This window comes from Protobothrops mucrosquamatus, unplaced genomic scaffold (assembly GCF_001527695.2).
Source record: "Protobothrops mucrosquamatus isolate PMUCROS unplaced genomic scaffold, P.Mucros_1.0 scaffold2176, whole genome shotgun sequence".
NCBI classification, from domain to species: domain Eukaryota; kingdom Metazoa; phylum Chordata; class Lepidosauria; order Squamata; family Viperidae; genus Protobothrops; species Protobothrops mucrosquamatus.
Window position 1 is genome coordinate 41,134 of NW_015388270.1, and position 17,415 is coordinate 58,548.

General features: G+C 36.6%; 1 protein-coding gene across 1 annotated transcript in view; it reads left to right on the plus strand.

Moving 5' to 3' along the window:
• The window catches only part of RFX3 (regulatory factor X3), a 64,571-nt gene that overhangs the window by 25,269 nt on the left and 21,887 nt on the right, over nucleotides 1-17,415 (plus strand). Inside the window, exons 5-10 of the mRNA XM_015824271.1 lie at nucleotides 1,363-1,544; nucleotides 5,115-5,234; nucleotides 11,033-11,154; nucleotides 13,313-13,425; nucleotides 14,493-14,605; nucleotides 15,036-15,190. Coding sequence (XP_015679757.1) covers nucleotides 1,363-1,544; nucleotides 5,115-5,234; nucleotides 11,033-11,154; nucleotides 13,313-13,425; nucleotides 14,493-14,605; nucleotides 15,036-15,190 — 805 coding nt within the window. The remainder of the gene's footprint in view (nucleotides 1-1,362; nucleotides 1,545-5,114; nucleotides 5,235-11,032; nucleotides 11,155-13,312; nucleotides 13,426-14,492; nucleotides 14,606-15,035; nucleotides 15,191-17,415) is intronic.

A 17,415-nucleotide genomic window follows, 5' to 3' on the forward strand; every position in this document is an offset into this window, starting at 1 on the left:
TCACTAAAGGCAATGCAAATTCCATTGCTTTATATACAGTAATTCATTTTTCCAAGAGGCCTAGCACAGATGGGTGCTGCTTATACATCAGATTGCTTGTTTTATAATAAATTCATGGCTATTTTCAGTTTCCTCAGCTTTAATGTACAATAAGTAGGAAATGTTTTTGAAGAATAAAAAAAAATCTTCTATAGCACCATCAATATTAAAATCCAAGGTTAGATAGATATTGTTTTTCTCTGCTACTACAGAGAATAGAGAAATGAATGTATTATTCCATGATGCTGCTGGCAAAGGAACTTTTAGAAATAACAACAACAACAACAACAATTAGTACTACCACTAAGCTTTCTATTGCACCTGTGCATGATTTACTCAGATGTCACCTTATTCTGGCTATGTTGCTACAAAATGTGTTATTTTTCCTTGTCTCTTTTGATAGTGTGATTAAATGATTCAGTCACACCCCAAACAGAGATGCATCAGAACCACCTGTTGTCAGCTGAATCCTTATAGTAACTCTGCAGAGTGAAGTGGAAGAGGGGGTGCTATTTGAAGACATGCCATTTTTACTTTCAAAGTATTGGGACATTTAGATTTTGGCTTAATTAAGGAATCCTAACCCTTTCTAAATGTTTCCATTTCATTAAAGCTATGGTGCAGTTATTAAACAAGATATTTTATGCTCTCTCATGATAAATGTGGCCTATTTTATATATTATGGAACTGACTTTTTGCTTTCTCCATTGATAAATGAACTCTGCTCCATGTATATCACAAGTATGTAAAATATACTGCTTAACAGGCAGTTATTAATATTAAATATAGGCCTGCCTTGTTTCACATGTGAAATAAATAAAATTGTTGAGAGAAATAGCTTACAGGGCCAAATGGAATTTTCAGTGAAATTAAATACTTTATCACTTGTAAGGGCAGATTTTGCTCTTTAACAAAGCAAAATACAGTTATTATTCCAGTAAAATTGTGCAATAACCTTAAACTTGCTAGTTCCATAATACACAGACTACATTCACTTCATAAATATCATTTCATTTTTGCTTGTATAAACTACCTTCAGTATTGCTCAAAGGGCCAATACTTTTTCTCTAAGTATATATTATTTCACTTTAAATGAAATTGTTGAAGTATTTAGTGTTGTCTAGGGTCATAAGTGGGTTCTGCTTTTTTCCCATTATCTGTAAAGTTATAATGAAGTAATACACTAAGCTTTATTGAATTATCCTGGAATTGGAAGAGGGGGCTAGTTCAGATAATAACTATTATTTAATCTCTAATGAAGCCTCTTAACAAGCCTTTGAACTTGTTTTATTTTTATTTTTCTTTGTCCCTAAATTGAAATAGCTTCAATGGCTTTTAGACAACTATGAAACAGCAGAAGGAGTGAGCCTTCCCAGAAGCACTCTCTACAACCATTACCTGAGACACTGTCAGGAGCATAAATTGGACCCTGTCAATGCTGCTTCTTTTGGAAAACTCATACGGTCAATTTTCATGGGCCTGCGGACCAGAAGATTGGGAACCAGGTTGGTGTGAGAAAATCAAGGTTTGGGTATAAGCGTTACTTCATCTAAGAGCAACTGTAATGCATCAAGGCCAACATTAGCATGTAAAAAGAATCTCATTAGATCAAGTCAAAGTCTGATCAAGTTGTATAGCCTTTTCCCCACTATAATTTGAGGAAGTGGTATTTATGGCATTGAGTCTGCTAGTGCAGTAAAGCCATCGAGGATAGTTATCATTGATAGTTGTACGCCACATGCATTTATTTTTGGGCAGACTTTTAAAAAATGTGGTGTAAAAAAAAATATTGTGTAAAAAATTATTTATTTTTAATTGTCCTGAATGTTCTCGCATATTGTTTCAATGTGTAACTCAGACAAGTAATATGAGAAAAAGAGAAAAATATTGTCCACATTTTCCACTTAAGCATGCTTTTATTTCCCTTTTTATAACCTTTCTAAGCTATAGATACTATGGTCTTCCAGAGCGTAATACTTTAGACATCTAATTATTTGGGGACTCTTTATGTACCTTTATCAGCTTTCCAACTACTTTATTTTAGAGACTTAGTGGCTCAAAATTTGCACAATATCTCCAAAGTGTTTGCACTGCACAATAGATTCACTTGTTGGAAATGTTATTTTCAGTTTCTCTTGTAGTGATTTGTGACTTAGAATTTATTGCTGCCTGGTGGAGTTTTTTAAAGGTTGACTTAACTGTTCCCCATAACTCAAGGGGGGGGATAATTACTGCCAGTTCAAAGCACATTAGCATGTATTTGAGATTTGGGTTTTATGCTCCAGTGTAGATCATGTTGCATTTAATTACATGAAACTGCATCTACTATTTTGAGTTTATTCACCTACTTCAATCTTCATGAATAATTTGATATAAACAAATTATAACCTCATTACTTGCCCCTAATTCTAGTAGTCCCAAAGAGAAATCCTTGAAAGCCACTTCGTACATGTCTTTCTTATAAAACTTGTCTATCCACTTCTATTGATTGATTACTGTATCTGTTACTGGTCCATGAGAAGACTTACCACTTACCTCATGAATGCCGGATTTGCCAAGGAGCTTGGTGGGCATCTGTCAAACCGTTTTGGAAAACTAGGTGTACATTATTATGTCATTCCATCTCCATGTTTAATAAAGTCTGGAAATTTAGTGAGAACATCTACATTTGTAGAAGCTGTATTGGCTCTTTTTTAGCAAGGCCTATTTTGTTTCTCTATCTGACTTTTCTTTTAATCATAATGTTCTACCAGTACATATAGAATAATGGTCTAATTACAGGTAGTCCTCAACTTGCAACCACAATAGAGCCCAAAATTTCTGTTGCTAAGTGAAACATTTGTTAAGGGAGTTTTGCCCCATTTTACAGCCTCTCTTGCCACAGTTGTTAAGTGAATCACTGCAGTTGTTACATTAAGTAACATGGTTGTTAAGTGAATCTGGCTTCCCCATAGACTTTGCTTGTCAGAAGGTCACAAAAGGCAATCACATAACTCCGGGACACTGCAGTTGTCATAAGTACATGCCAGTTGCCAAGTCCACGGAGATGCTGCAACAGTCGTAAGTATGAAAAATGGTTCTAAGTCATGTTTTTCAGTGCTGTTGTAACTTTGGTCCCTAAATAAATGTTTGTAAATTGAGGACTCCCTGTAATACACGTATTTTCTGTTGACCCTCCTAGGCTGTGCAATTTCATGTATCTACAGAAATAAGTTTTTGATGGCAATTCTATATAACAAATAAAAGGTCTTAAAGTTTGTATATAGTGGCATACAATTTTTGCCTCCCTCCAAACGTTTCTGCACTTGTTAGGGTTGGGTGCTGCCTTAACATGATGATTCTAGTTGCTACAGAGCTCCAGGCCTGGTTTTAAGCCAAGACAGGAATCACACCTTAATACGCTGCTTACCATTATTTAATTTTCTACTTTTGGAGGCTGTGCTAATTTTAAGGAGTCATTGCTTTTTCATACATAAGACTTATGTGTTCTTCACTGTATACTATCCAGATTTAGGGATTAGTTTATTTTTCATTTGTCATTTAGAAGGTCAGTTCAGCTGCAACTAGAACAGCGAATGTAAAGAATTCATTTACATCCCAATTCAATCTCCTTCAACGGTGTTTTTTTTTTTTAAAAAAAAATGTTTGTCTTATAGTTCTTTTCCATATATTTCATAAAGTATTTTTCTCACTTCTTTGGAGTCCTTTTTATTTTTATTTGGGCAAAATCCATGTTTAAAAGAATTAATTTCTCTAAGAAGTTCTCTGGCTATGCTACCAATTGGTGTCATAGTAATATCTTGGATTTGGTAATATCATTTTGATCTAACTATTCTTTTCAACTCTGCTTCTATTATTGTGGTTTTAAATAAACTTCAAGCGTGATAGAAAGGCTCTATCTGCAGGTGCAGTAAACAGAAATTGAATCATGCAAATATACTTACGGTAGGAACAGAAACATTGCAGACGTACAAAAACATATTTTCAAGATATACCTAAAAAAGCTAGCAGTGATGAATTATCAAAACTGAAGAAGCTTCTTGGATAAGAAGCAAAATATTTTCAAAGAAAAAAAAACAAAGTCCGGGTGCCTTTTGGAAAAAAAGCACCTTTGGGACAACCCTAATCTGGATGATTAAGAATACCCTTAGAAAGTGACTGACTGGGAAAGAGGATATGGAGATGGGGCAGATAGAATAGAGAAAACATTGACCCATTGGGTATCAGAGGGCATTGTATCAATTTATGGAGGGTAAATGTATTTATTTGATTCAATTTTTTTCAGTGCCATCTGACTCCAAATTGACTCTGGGCAGCTTGCAGTACAGGAAAAACTGGGTAAAATATAATAGGGTAAAGAAAAATAAAACAGAATAAATAAACAAGATGGCAAATCCGGACAGCCATTCTGCAGCATATTATACGCATCCAACAAGGGGTTCCATAAGTTATTAATAACTACAAGTCATAATGGCTATATTCTGAGTGTCAGTTGTAACAGGACAATAAGCAATTTAAGAAGCGTTGCCTTCATATAGGACAATAAATGAGAAAAATATTATCTTCATATTGACTTCCTATATACCATTCTGGTTATGGTTTCTCTGTAGATAGTTCTTTGGCTGCTATGGAAACAGGATGCTGAACTTATCTAGTATTGCATTTCTCATATTCTCTAAATGTCCCTGTGAGAAGTAAACATGCTTGATGGTCTTCAGAAACCCTGGAGTACAGTTAGAGTATATGAATAGATTTATGGAATACAGGATTTCAGCATGGCTAGCTAGTTAGAACCCAAACAGGAGCTTTGTTTGGACAGCTATAAAAGGCAAGTGTGTTGGTAATCAAAATAAACCTTAGATGTGTGCGTGTGCGTGCACACATGTGCACGCATTCATATGGTATCTTCTGCTTGTTACCTTTTGTTTTGCTTAGAAGGGAGAGTTGGAATATCAGCCATTCCTCTATGAACTGCCTATTTGGAAGCAGCCTTAATGCTAAAAAGCTCAGGATCTGTGCTATTTCAGCAACCTCCCAGTGGTTGTCTATTGATTGTTGGTTGCTTTTTCTCAAAGGGGGAATTCCAAATATCACTATTATGGGATTCGTGTCAAGCCAGACTCTCCTCTTAATCGACTACAAGAGGACATGCAATATATGGCTATGAGACAACAACCCATGCAGCAGAAACAAAGGTAAAATATTCTTAAAATAAGTACTTTGCAGGTAGTAGATTTTAATGTTGGTGGGGAGAGGACATTGCAGTATCTGAATTGTATGACAAATAAACTTGAGCAACAGGACCATAAATTGTGGACTTTGATAAATGGAATGTGTAGAAAACGAAAATATTGGCTATTGTTTTTCTATTCAACATTTAGGCCCAGGTGAACTAAATCAGGCCTCATGGAAAAAGTATTGAACCAAAGTCTGTGCTATGCAGTCCAGGGGAACTATTTGTAATATAAACTGCAATTGTACTTTACTTAATATGATTTTGCTAAGCTTGCTTGTTTCAAATATATTTAGAACATAAGGACTGGAACTGTGAGAAATGGGGAACTGAAAGTAGTTGATGGGTGCGGGTTCAGATGTACATGGATATGAAGAAAGTTATGGTCAGCAGAAAGTCTACAGAAAGTGCAAGGTTGCTGACCATCTGTCTATGGTCTTAGGATGAGAAAAGGTATAAAAGGTTGGGAGTGGACCTGATTGATTTGCCATTGGCCAATAGCCGTCCTTGTTGGATCTGCTATGTCATTGGACCTCATTGCAATGGGTTGTTAATGTAAGTGATGTTATGATGTTTGCTTATGTTCCAAATTATTACTGAAATAAACCTCTGAATCTTAAAGTGAGAATTATTGTTTTGTGTTGCTGTCTCTTGTTTCTTTCATTGGGTTTTTCCGCGACAATGTTTTTGATTGATAGTCCTTGCTTAACAACCTTAATTGGGCCCGGAATCTCCATCATTAAATGAAGCAGTTGTTAGGCGAAATATCATGTGACTGCACTGCTTAGCAATTGCTGGTGTAACGATCCCATTTGCAGTTGTTAGGCAACTCATACTTCTCCTGCGCTGCCATACTTGCCTCCACTTCAGTTCCCCCACCCACCTATCTTCCCTCCTATCTCTGCCCTATGAGCCATCTTGCACTGCCCATGTCTGCTGCTCCCAGCTAACTCTTGCCCTCTTCTTCCTCCTGCTGCTGGCGAGAGATGCTGAGGCAGCTGCTGGCCCCTTTGCACCTAGCTTAATGAATGGTTGTTAAATGAGGATTACCTATATTGTACCAGTCAGAACTGGACATGGCATTGCTGGTGCAGTCTGACCAGTGGAGCAAAGAGTGGTACTATCACTTCCTGTGATTTTGACACTGTACCTCTGTTGATGCAGCCCAAAACTATATTGGCTCTATTGGCAGTAGTGCCACATTGCTGGCTCATGCTTAATCCAGGGCACTTGGGTCCTTTTCACAACTATTACAGCCCCTATACCTTTTGCATCTAATTTTTCCTAAGTGAAGAACCTTACGTTTCTCACCATTGAAGTGGGCCTATCTTCAAGGTGCTAACAATGCTTTCTTGCCAACTTTGTATATTGTTGCTAAAAAAAAACTATGTAGGTATGCCTGTGGAGTCACTGAGAGACATGTTTAAATTAAAGGAGATGCTACTGTTCAGGAATTATGTGCCGTGTTTTAAATTAATAATATTAATCTGACTATCCCTGGTTCTTGGGAAGGACTTGATACAGGGATAAAAAATGCCAAATTCAATGTAAACATCTGGCTGATTGTGCGACCAACCACAATAATAATATATGATGCTATTCTTTCTATAAAAAAGAATTTCTTAAATTCTCAGTACTTTACCTTAAGAGAATCCTTTCAGCTTAGCAAAAACTTTCATGTGGTTACGGGGATTGAACGAGACTGTTTTTAAAAGGATGTAGAAAGTATGCCACTCCAGGCTTAGGATACCAGTCTAACAAAAAAAAAAAAGTGATTGTTAATCAAAATGTATCTGTGCAACAGTTGCATGAAAAATAAGAAGAGCCCCGTTGATTCAGGTCAAAGTTCATCAGGTCCAGCATTCAATTTTGCACACAGATGTCTTTAGGGTGCTTGCAAGCAGGAGATGGAGATCCACTTTTCTCTTGGCTACTGTTTCCCTGCTAGAAATGTTTCCGTGCTCCTTTCCACAAGAATTCCAGAAGCTATTCAAACTCTGCGTGAAAAAGTAACTTTGATTGTTCTAAATCTTTTCCTCAGTTTCACTAGATGAATCTGGTCCCAAGTATTTCAAAAGAAGGAGAAATATATATATATATCCCTGTGCTCCAGGCTATCTTCCTTTCCAATCATATCTTCCCTGGGTTTTTTTCTCCTAAGCTAAAAAAAATCCCAAAAAAACTACACTTTTCTCAGAAGAAACCACTCAATCGTTTGCTCTTTTGCATTTGTTTTATATATCTTTCCCAGAAACAGATTTATCGTAGCTTTATATGAGCATTACAGTGTTGTCAGTTCTATTTTCAATCCCTTTCCAAATGTTTCTGAGCCTGGAAGTTTGCCTTTTTCATGGCTGCGCCATTCTGAACTGACATTTGCATTGAGCTATCCAGTGTGATGGCAAGTTTTCCGCCCCCCCTCTCATTTAATTAAAGTTCAGCTCAGATTGTATCAGTTTATACTTGAAGTCTTTGCTCCAGTGTGCATCCCTTGAATTAGAATTGCCATTTGGTTAATTACTGATACAGTTGAAAGACATCCTTCTGGGTGGTCTTTGCCGCTCTGACCTCTGCAGATTTGGGTAGCTCACTGCATACTCCTATATCAAGATAATTTATGGACAAATTAAAAAAGCCCCAGCCTCAGTACAGATCTTTGACTGGGACTGAACTGTTGGCTGAGAATTTCTGCCCAATTGTTAATCACTTCATCCAGTGAGTTGGCTGCAGTTGTTAGGTACCCTTTCTCTCAAACTGGCCCTTAGAAGGGGAGGATATGCTGTACATATCCTAGTCAACCAGGAAAAAAAAAACACACAGCCTCTCCCAGTTAGCCAAATTACCCTCTTAAATGTGTTTGTACAATACAATTATGACAATTTGCATGTAACACACTATTTCTGTTTGCATGTTCTGGTCATCAGCTCCCAATTACCCTCCTCTTTCTAAGGAATGCTGACTGGGACTCACTGTTCCTAAGACTTTATTTATTTATTTATTTTTACAGCTTATTATTTCAGGGTTGTTGGTTTTTTGTTTTTTTGTTTTTGGACTGCTACTTTTTTGTTATAATTAAGAAGGCGAATACTCAAAAAGCTTCAGTCTATTCTGTGCTCTTTAAGAGGACCATTGACTGCAGTAGCTAGGTTAGTAAATATTTTGTGGAGGCACAAATTAGCCAAAATAGCAAACCCAGCTGCTCTGTACTGTTTTCATTTTCCATGTCTTCGGTTTTAGCAGCGCTGGAAAAAGAATTAACATTGACAAAGCATTAAATCAAAGCATTGGGGGAAAGTGGCAGGTTCTTCTATTATCTGTTGCAGTGTTGTCTGAAATCCTTTAGAAATAATAATCTGTGATGTGTTTTAAGAGTCACTGTTATAAGCAGTATCCTTTCAACCATATTTTTTAAGCCTCCTGATTTATTACCGCTCTGCTCAGTTAGCTTGTTTTTAAATAGAGGCTGTCCTTGAATTTAGATATTATTTTGAATTTAATTAATTTGGATCAAAGTGCAACCATCTCGATGTGCCTAAACATGTTTGTAAAAAGCTCTTTCCCCATAGATGCTGCCTCCTTTACTAAATGAGGACGTACTATCTTTTGTCTACTCCAGGATCACCTTTTGCCACCTTCTGACAAGCAAAATCAATAGGGAAGCCAGATTCACTTAAGAATCATGTTAATAATTTACTTGTAGTGATTCACCTAGCAACTGTGGCAAGAAGGTCATAAAATGGGGCAAAATTCATTTAACAATTGTCTTGCTTAGCAACAGAAATTTTGGCTCAATTGTGGTCCTAAGTCCAGGACTACCTGTACTCACTACTCAACACTATTCCATTCTTCCCCACTGCTGCTACTCCTATTCCACCTACTATTCCTTATGAGTCCTCCAGTACTTCTTGGGAACACTGTTAGAGAAAATTACCTTTTGGGTTGCTTTAGTTCCACACACAAACACACACACCCCACTCCCTTGCTCCTCTTCTTCCCCCTCCCAATTGTCCTCTTTTAAAAACCACTCAGCTTTTTAAGCCAAATTTGTTGTGCTGGCTGGCTTAAATAGACAGGAGGACAACAGCACAAATGCAGGCCATTTTCTGGGCAGCCTGTTCTTTCTCTCTCTTTTTATCAACAACTTTGGATTTTGAAATAATTCATTTAACATGTTGATTTAATTGTCATGTAATAAACTTCTCTTCAAAGAATCCTTTAGAAGCAGCTAGGGACAGCTTGTAACATTTGCAGTAAAGCATTTCTAGGAATGTTGCCATTTGCTATGTTTAACAGTAACCACAGACTTTTGTCAAACATAAAAAGGTATCTGATTAATCATCTAAATCAGCGGTTTTCAATCTTTTCTTCACCATGGACCCCCTTTGAATAACTTTTGAGGCCACGGACCATGTCCGCAGTGCACCAAGACCTTACTCAAGATTTAAATCATTGCATTTCTTTCAAACCTTCGGGGACCCCCTGTGACAACATTGCAACCCCCCCCCCAGGGGTTCACAGACCACAGGTTGAGAACCACTGGCCTAAATCATCATCCAGTTATTTCTATTCTGTTTCTAGAATAAGTGAAGTGAATAAATACATACTTGTAAAATAAAAAAAAATAAGCTGAATTTGATGTCAATAGTTTATAAAGAAACCAAGGTAAAACAGAATAAATTCAGATTTAACTGGATTGTATCTAGAGCAGACATGTCAAACACAAGGCCCAGGGGCTGGGCCAGCTGGTGGTCGGCCTGCTCCGTCTCTGCCGCTTGCCAGCTACGCCTCGGCCGGCGCAGGGGGCGGAACCACACATGCGCGGCGCTCCCGGGCAGGGAAAGTCCTCGACTTATGACCCGTTGGGTAGTCCTCAACTTACGACCGGTTTAGTCCTCGACTTACGACCGGTTTAGTCCTCGACTTACGACCAGTTTAGTCCTCGACTTACGACCGGTTGGGGTCGCGGCATTAAAAAGGTTGAGAACCACTGAACTAGGACAATATAAAAGCTGGAACTTTAAATATCTCTTATTTGCCTAGTAGCTGATTAACTCCAATGACTGGATCACTTGTATTTGTTGTAAAGATATGCATGCTGCTCTAGCCGAAAGGGAGCTCAGGCTGCAGTTGTTGCCTCAAGAAGGGACAGGAGAAGTATAGGATTTTGCTGGACTTGACGAGAATTAAATAAAGGCCAGCAGGCCACTCAACAGGCTTTCTTCCTGAGTTCCTTTCCTTAGCTATTTCTCTTCTTTGGAAAAAGAATTGAGAACTGGGGAGAGAACCATGAGCTTTTGGGGGACACACTGGTGTCAACCTGTGGATCTGCTCTACTACGTTAATTAAGAGAATCCATACAATGAAGGGGTAGCAAACTTTTCATTTTAAATAAAATAGCTGGAAGATCCTGGGAATTGATATGTGCAGTTTGAACATACACTGAAAATTAAAGCTAATTCAGTTCTGTAATTATCTCATAATCCCCTGGCTTACCGTATAGTGTTAAAAGAATTCAAAGCCATCTATAATCATGCCGCCTACATGCATGCCACACGAAGTACCTATAGAAAAGCAAATGCTGACATTTATGCTGAACAGTGGAAGAAAACAGTTACCTTTTTCACTGCTTACTTCATGGAATGCATCCCAAACATTTCTGAAAACAACGTAAAGATAAATCATTTTTCTGGGGGGGGGAACCCCTCACCATAGTAATCTTATAAATGCTACATTGCCTATGTTGCCTTTAATATATTTTAGGTACAAGCCTATGCAGAAAGTGGATGGAGTCTCAGATGGCTTTACAACAAGTGGTCAGCAAACAGGCACATCTGTTGAACAAACTGTGATTGCTCAAAGTCAGCATCATCAACAATTTTTAGGTATGTGGAAAAAAAATCATGGTCATCTTTAGCTAAAATACAGAACAGTGGAGGTTTTTTTTTTTAAAAAATAATCCATTGTAATTAATAGGACTATTTTAGAGAATTTAATAGGATTGCTTCAACATGATAACAAAACAGGTATTGAATGTTTCATTAGGTTTGTAGGTCAAGTGCATTTTTTAACATCCTTTTGTTGTTGTACTGGAGAATTAAGACTGTTTTACTCCTCTGTCCTATGACTGTACTCTCTGGAATAGATAGGTTAATTTAAAGCAAGGCTGAGAATTTCTAGATGTTGCTTAACTGTACTGGCATTTCTGGTTACACTGGCTGGGATTGTAAAATCTGCAGCTGTCAAGCACAAAAGATCAGGTCCTCACGTCCAATTAATCTAATTTATTGCTAAAAAGCCTATGCACAGAAAGTTTCTCAACCAATGGCTCACACTTGCTTGGAGTTAGATAAGGGACAACAGAATTCAAGGGAAGTTGGACTTAGTTTGGTTGTGGCTATGAGGTATTCTTGATAGATCCCTCTTTTAACTCTGCTCCTAGGTTCTTTTCCTACATAGGGTAGGATATATTCAGTGCTATTGCTAAAATATTGCCTTTGCACAAATATGTGCAACGTGAACTATTTTAGAATTATTTGTTCTCTGAATCAGTTAATGTTAATCACTGATTGTGTATGTGTGTACACTCGCACATATACAGTATGCATAAATGTACACAATTATTGATCTATGTTAATGCCACTTTCACAGAACGTTCTCCTGAATATTCAGGGCTACTGAGAGTTGTATATTCTTTTCAGCTGGGCAATTCATAGTCTAAGAATCAAATTTAATACATTAATAAAATGTAGAGGAAGCAGTGGGAAATAGATAATTAAATGATGAATATCTTGGCTCAGCCAAAGCTGGCATACAGAGAGATAAGGTAGTCCTGTCAGAAGATGCCATACCATTACCTGAGAAGAGTGCAAACCAGGATACACTGCCTGAGGAAATTAAAGCTCCCTGTCTTTGAGACTGTATTTTCAAGAATTGATAGTGTTTTCTTCAATGGCATTGAGTCTGAAAAATTGGGTATGCCACAGATGTAATATTTTAGTGAGTCTCTGTTATTGCAGGCAATAGCTCTGAAGAAATTCATCCTGGCTAGAGAGAATTTAGTGAATCTCTGTTATTACAGGCAATAACTCTGAAGAAATTCATCCTGGCTAGAGAGAATTTAGTTAAATATATAGGAATTCTACTAACCAGGTCTGCTATTGAGTTTGGCCAAGGGCAATGGTTAAGATGCATTCAGATCAAATCCGTTTATTTTGCAGTTATTAACTACAGCAAATATGACAATAGGCATAAAGAAGAGACTAAAAGGATTAAAATTGGCGACTTTAAGACACTTTATTTCTGTATCTCAACTGAGAAGGAATTAAGCAAATGCAATTTTAGCTGTGTGAATTTTAGAATGTGTTTCTCAATTCAAGGGAAATAAAAGCTGTGCTTTGTTCTGTAGTGATTAGACCTTATCTGAAGTGGTGTATTCACTTTTACCTTCACTTTCAAATAGATATACTGTAAATACACTATAATGGGGTAGATGAGGTCATTGAAAATGATCAATGATATATAAAACATAATTGTATGAGGAAAGATGGGAAAATTGTATATGTTTATACTGGAGGACCACTGTTCATATACCTGGAAAGCTGGCATATAACAGGCAGAAAAGTCTTTTATAATTCCTAATAGATCTGGAATAGATCCGATGGATTAATTTTAAAAGAGGTTAGAACATAATAGAACATTAAGAGAAACATTTCCCTCTGTGGACATATTCTAGCTCTGTATTTCCTGTATCAAATCACACCCTTTCAAAATTTATTTTATTATTCCATTGAACGCAGCACATGTTCAACAGCTTTGGTGATTTTGTTTAAAATGTTTAATTTAGAGTTATAGACTCTTGATTCAAACTGCAAACAAATTAAATTATACATCATCTTGCCAAATATTTCTGCTTTTGGTTTTGAATCCGACACATAGGCCTTTGGGGTATTTATTTCTTAATATTATTCATTGTTTTCTTAATGATATTATGACTGACACAGTCCACAATATATTTCTTCTATTGGGTTGTCATGGATACAGATGCATCTCGAGCACTTCCAGAGTTTGGAGAAGTTGAAATCTCTTCGCTGCCAGATGGTACTACTTTTGAGGATATTAAGTCTTTACAGAGTCTCTATCGAGAACACTGTGAGGTAAGGAAGAGGGAGTCTACAAAACAAGCTATTTTACTATTGAATCCCTGTTATAAAATACAAAATACCAGTTGTGACACAGCAAGTGTCACAGAAGTATCTGTTTTCTGAAAAATCATATGTTGCTAAGTGAACGAATGTTTCATATAATATATATTGTGTGTCTAAAAAAAGATGTGGGCGTAGCCGAAGAATAGAAAGCTGGTTTTGCTTTGTAAAGTCTTCCTTGCATTATTTTCAGTTCTGCCAGCATAAAGATCAGCCATGGTTAAGCAGTGACAAAAGACTCTGAATATAAAACAAAATCAGTGTTCAAACAATATGTCTCGAACCCTGCTGAAAGATCTGGAGCATTATATGATTACTGGATGAAGCAATTATTTTAACGTGAATTATCTAGTCAGTAACTGAGGATCTGGCCTACATTCTAGAATGTGGGGAGAGAGAAGCCCATTGCCACTAGCCATTAGGACTTACTTTCACCTTTGCACATCAAGCACAGCTACTACCAGGGGATTGGGGAATGATCCAAAAGACCTAGACAACATCAGGCCACTCACTTCTGTTGTAGAAGGTGATGGATTCAAGAATTACTTTGTACTTTATGAGGAGAGCACCTTTTGCTGTCTGGAACTCCAGTCAACTGTTAGAGGCGGACAGTGTCAACTTAGACATCGACATTGTCTCCTTTCTCAGTTGATAATTATGGAACTCCTTTAAAATTACTACCTGCCTGACATTATTTAATTTATGTAGGTCAGCCTTTCCATTGTAATTTACTGTCTGTAATTTTACGGAACTTCTGTGTAAGGCGGGATAAATTATTTTTTCTTCATATCAGAAATTATTATAAAGATAATCCTTGTGAATGCCATGCAATACATCTGCTTATGAGAATGACCAAATCAAACGACCCAACCACTGCGTAATTGTGCAGTACAAAAATTTTTTATTCGGAAATGAGTCCCACTGAGATTGCTGGGGTTTATTTCCTTATAAACGGCAGCCATGATATTTATCATTAAATAAAGACAAAATGCAAACCCGTATTTGCTTTGGATTTTCAGGCAATATTGGATGTTGTAGTGAACCTTCAGTTTAGCCTAATAGAAAAATTGTGGCAGACTTTTTGGCGCTATTCTCCCTCAACAACTGATGGCACTACTATCACTGAGCCAAGGTTAGTATTTACCTGAGCCCTTGGGTATTTGGTTTATAAATAAACAAAACAAAATCTGCCTTTTACATCCAAAGGAATGCTGTCCTTTAAATTATTAAAATAAAAAAGTTTCATTTTGTTATGAGGATTGCAGCATATAGTTATATGCATATCATTTTATTTTCTGCGAATAGGACCCAGTTATTTTCTCATGGGATAATTCCAAATTCAAAGGCCATTCTTATCACTGCTGCATAAAACTCTGCACCTTGGTTAAAACTATGGAGGCCAGGTATCAGCCATTACAGCACAAAATGCCTCAGGGCAACTAAAGTGTGTTTTCAGACATCTCTAATGGTTTATTTGTAAAAGCTTTGAAATCCATTGTTCTTTTTTAATCTTCATGTAAATGCATTTTCATTTATTCATTTAATACATTTGTTCACACCAGCAATCTGAGTGAAATAGAAAGTCGACTTCCGAAAGCAAAGCTGATAACTCTGTGCAAAAATGAGTCAATTCTGAAATGGATGTGTAACTGTGACCATGTGATGTACCAGGCTTTGGTGGAGATTCTCATTCCAGACGTCCTTAGACCTATTCCTAGTAAGTTGAATATAGATGACGTCTTGTAAGGATTTTTTTTTCCTACTGGTGATCTTTTGCCTATTGTACCTCCCAAGGAATCCGCTAGGAGTGTTTTTCAAAGCTATAGGAATAGTGTGAGTATAATCGTTTTTATCTGGAGTGTAGAAAAATACAGTAATAAATGTTTGATAACTCTTTTTAAACCTAGATTTCAACATCTAGCAGATATTATTTGAATTGTGGGGTTGGGATTTTTATTTTTATTTTTTTGGTGCCACGAAGCAAATTCTTTGTTTTAGGGAACAAAAAAAATATATTCCTTGAACTTTCCCCCTGGTCCATGAAATAGATGTGAGGGTTAAAATAGATGTGTGGTTTTTTTTAATGTCAAATTTGTTTTATATTTTTCCAACTTCAGTTAGGAGACCAGCTAGCATATAGTGGTAAATCTCCAATTGTGTAATGCGTCTGTAGTACTTTCTCACCAAAAGAAAGCTTTTTGGTATATTATTGGCAAATGATATAACTGTACTTTCTCTCCTTGCATGATTATATCACAACCTGTGTCAGTATACTTAGAGAAGAAGGTGTGAAGGTCTAAATTCAATATTTCAATCCATCCCAACCCTGCCACCTATGTAGCGTTAACATTTTCTTTTACCATGAATTTTGCTAGTTTCTCAATCTTTCAAAAATTCAGCATTGGTACAACATCTGCTTGCAAATATTATTGGTTGATTAGCCATCCGTGGTTGAAAAGAAAATCTTTTTTTAAGAGGACAGTTTTCTTTTCACTGAGGCAATTATTTAGGCCAATGAAGTGTAGTTTGTTGTTCCATTCAGAAAGCTGATTTACTGTGGTTTTTAACAAAACACATTTCTATTATAAAACATTATCTTAGCACTATAATAAATAGTGAATTTTTGACCCATTAATAGTAATAGTCAATAGTTTTGAGAAGTAAAAAAATCAATGTAATTGCACACTCATTGTGTTCTATGAACAGTTATTTTGTAATTCAGTTAGATGCACTTGTTTCTCCAAGGGATCTGTAACGTTTAAAGCATTTTTCTTTTGAAGCTCTCAGAAATGTTACTATGGTAATTGTTACAAACATTCAGAAAATGTGTATCCAACTTCGAAGGAGAGCACACCTCTTCCACTTATGAAAGAGACTGAATAAAATCTTGCTATTCATATTATTTTTTGTATAATGTGAGTGTTCTTATGGAGCACCATATGTCAGTGATGTCTTATTTTTCTAAAATTGAAGAGTTGCTGTAACCAAACACATGGGAATTCTGTATGTTTAAAACCCTGAAAGCAACAGACAACATTATTTAACATTTGAATTATAAACACCAACATTTGCTGTGGTCTAAAAATTAATCTGAATGACATCTATGAGGTTAAATGAATACTAACTGAAGTAGAATCAACAATTTGCACATGATAGTTTTTCCTGGTTATTTACAGTTAGTCAAGAATTGGATTTGTGTTTTCATTCTATTCCATTTGTTTTCCCCCCATTCCATTATTTGTTTGTTTTGTAATTTATCAAGAAACTACCAATTGTTGAGCACCATGTTGTCAAAATTCAGACTGCTGAATTTGAGGGCAAAAGAGGAGGCTTGGTTTCATTGACATCTTTAAGGCACTTACCTTGTCCAGATAACTTCATCCAGCAGTTTGATAGATATATTAAAGAATATGAAAGATTTGTTAGGACATTGTAGACTCTGCACATTAAGCAGTACGGAATCCAGCTTTGTGTTATATTTTTAAATTGATGCTGTAGATATCAATGAAATATTATATTACATGACACCCCTCCCCTCCCCAATATTCATTGCACTTATATCCTGTCTTTTTTTGAGAGAGAGGAGGGGAGGGAGCGAGAGCACTCAAGATGGTTTATATGGAATATGGTGTTTCTCGTAGTTTTGTCCCCAACATCAGCTCATTAGGTTGGCTGAACTGAGAATGAGAATGAATTCTGTGTAGACCAGGGACTTGAAACTAGTTTTCTATCATCCAAAACCAGTACCTTCATCACAGTGCTACACTATTGGTGTTATACACCCCCAATTAGCCTATTAGTAAGTCATCCAGGTATCTTATCATAAAGTGATGCTCAACAGCAGCACTACAAATCAAGAGAATGGATTTCAGACCAATGATTTAAAAAAGGAGGGAAAGAAGGGGAAATATTACAATGTTTCAGTCACTTTCATTGTCATTA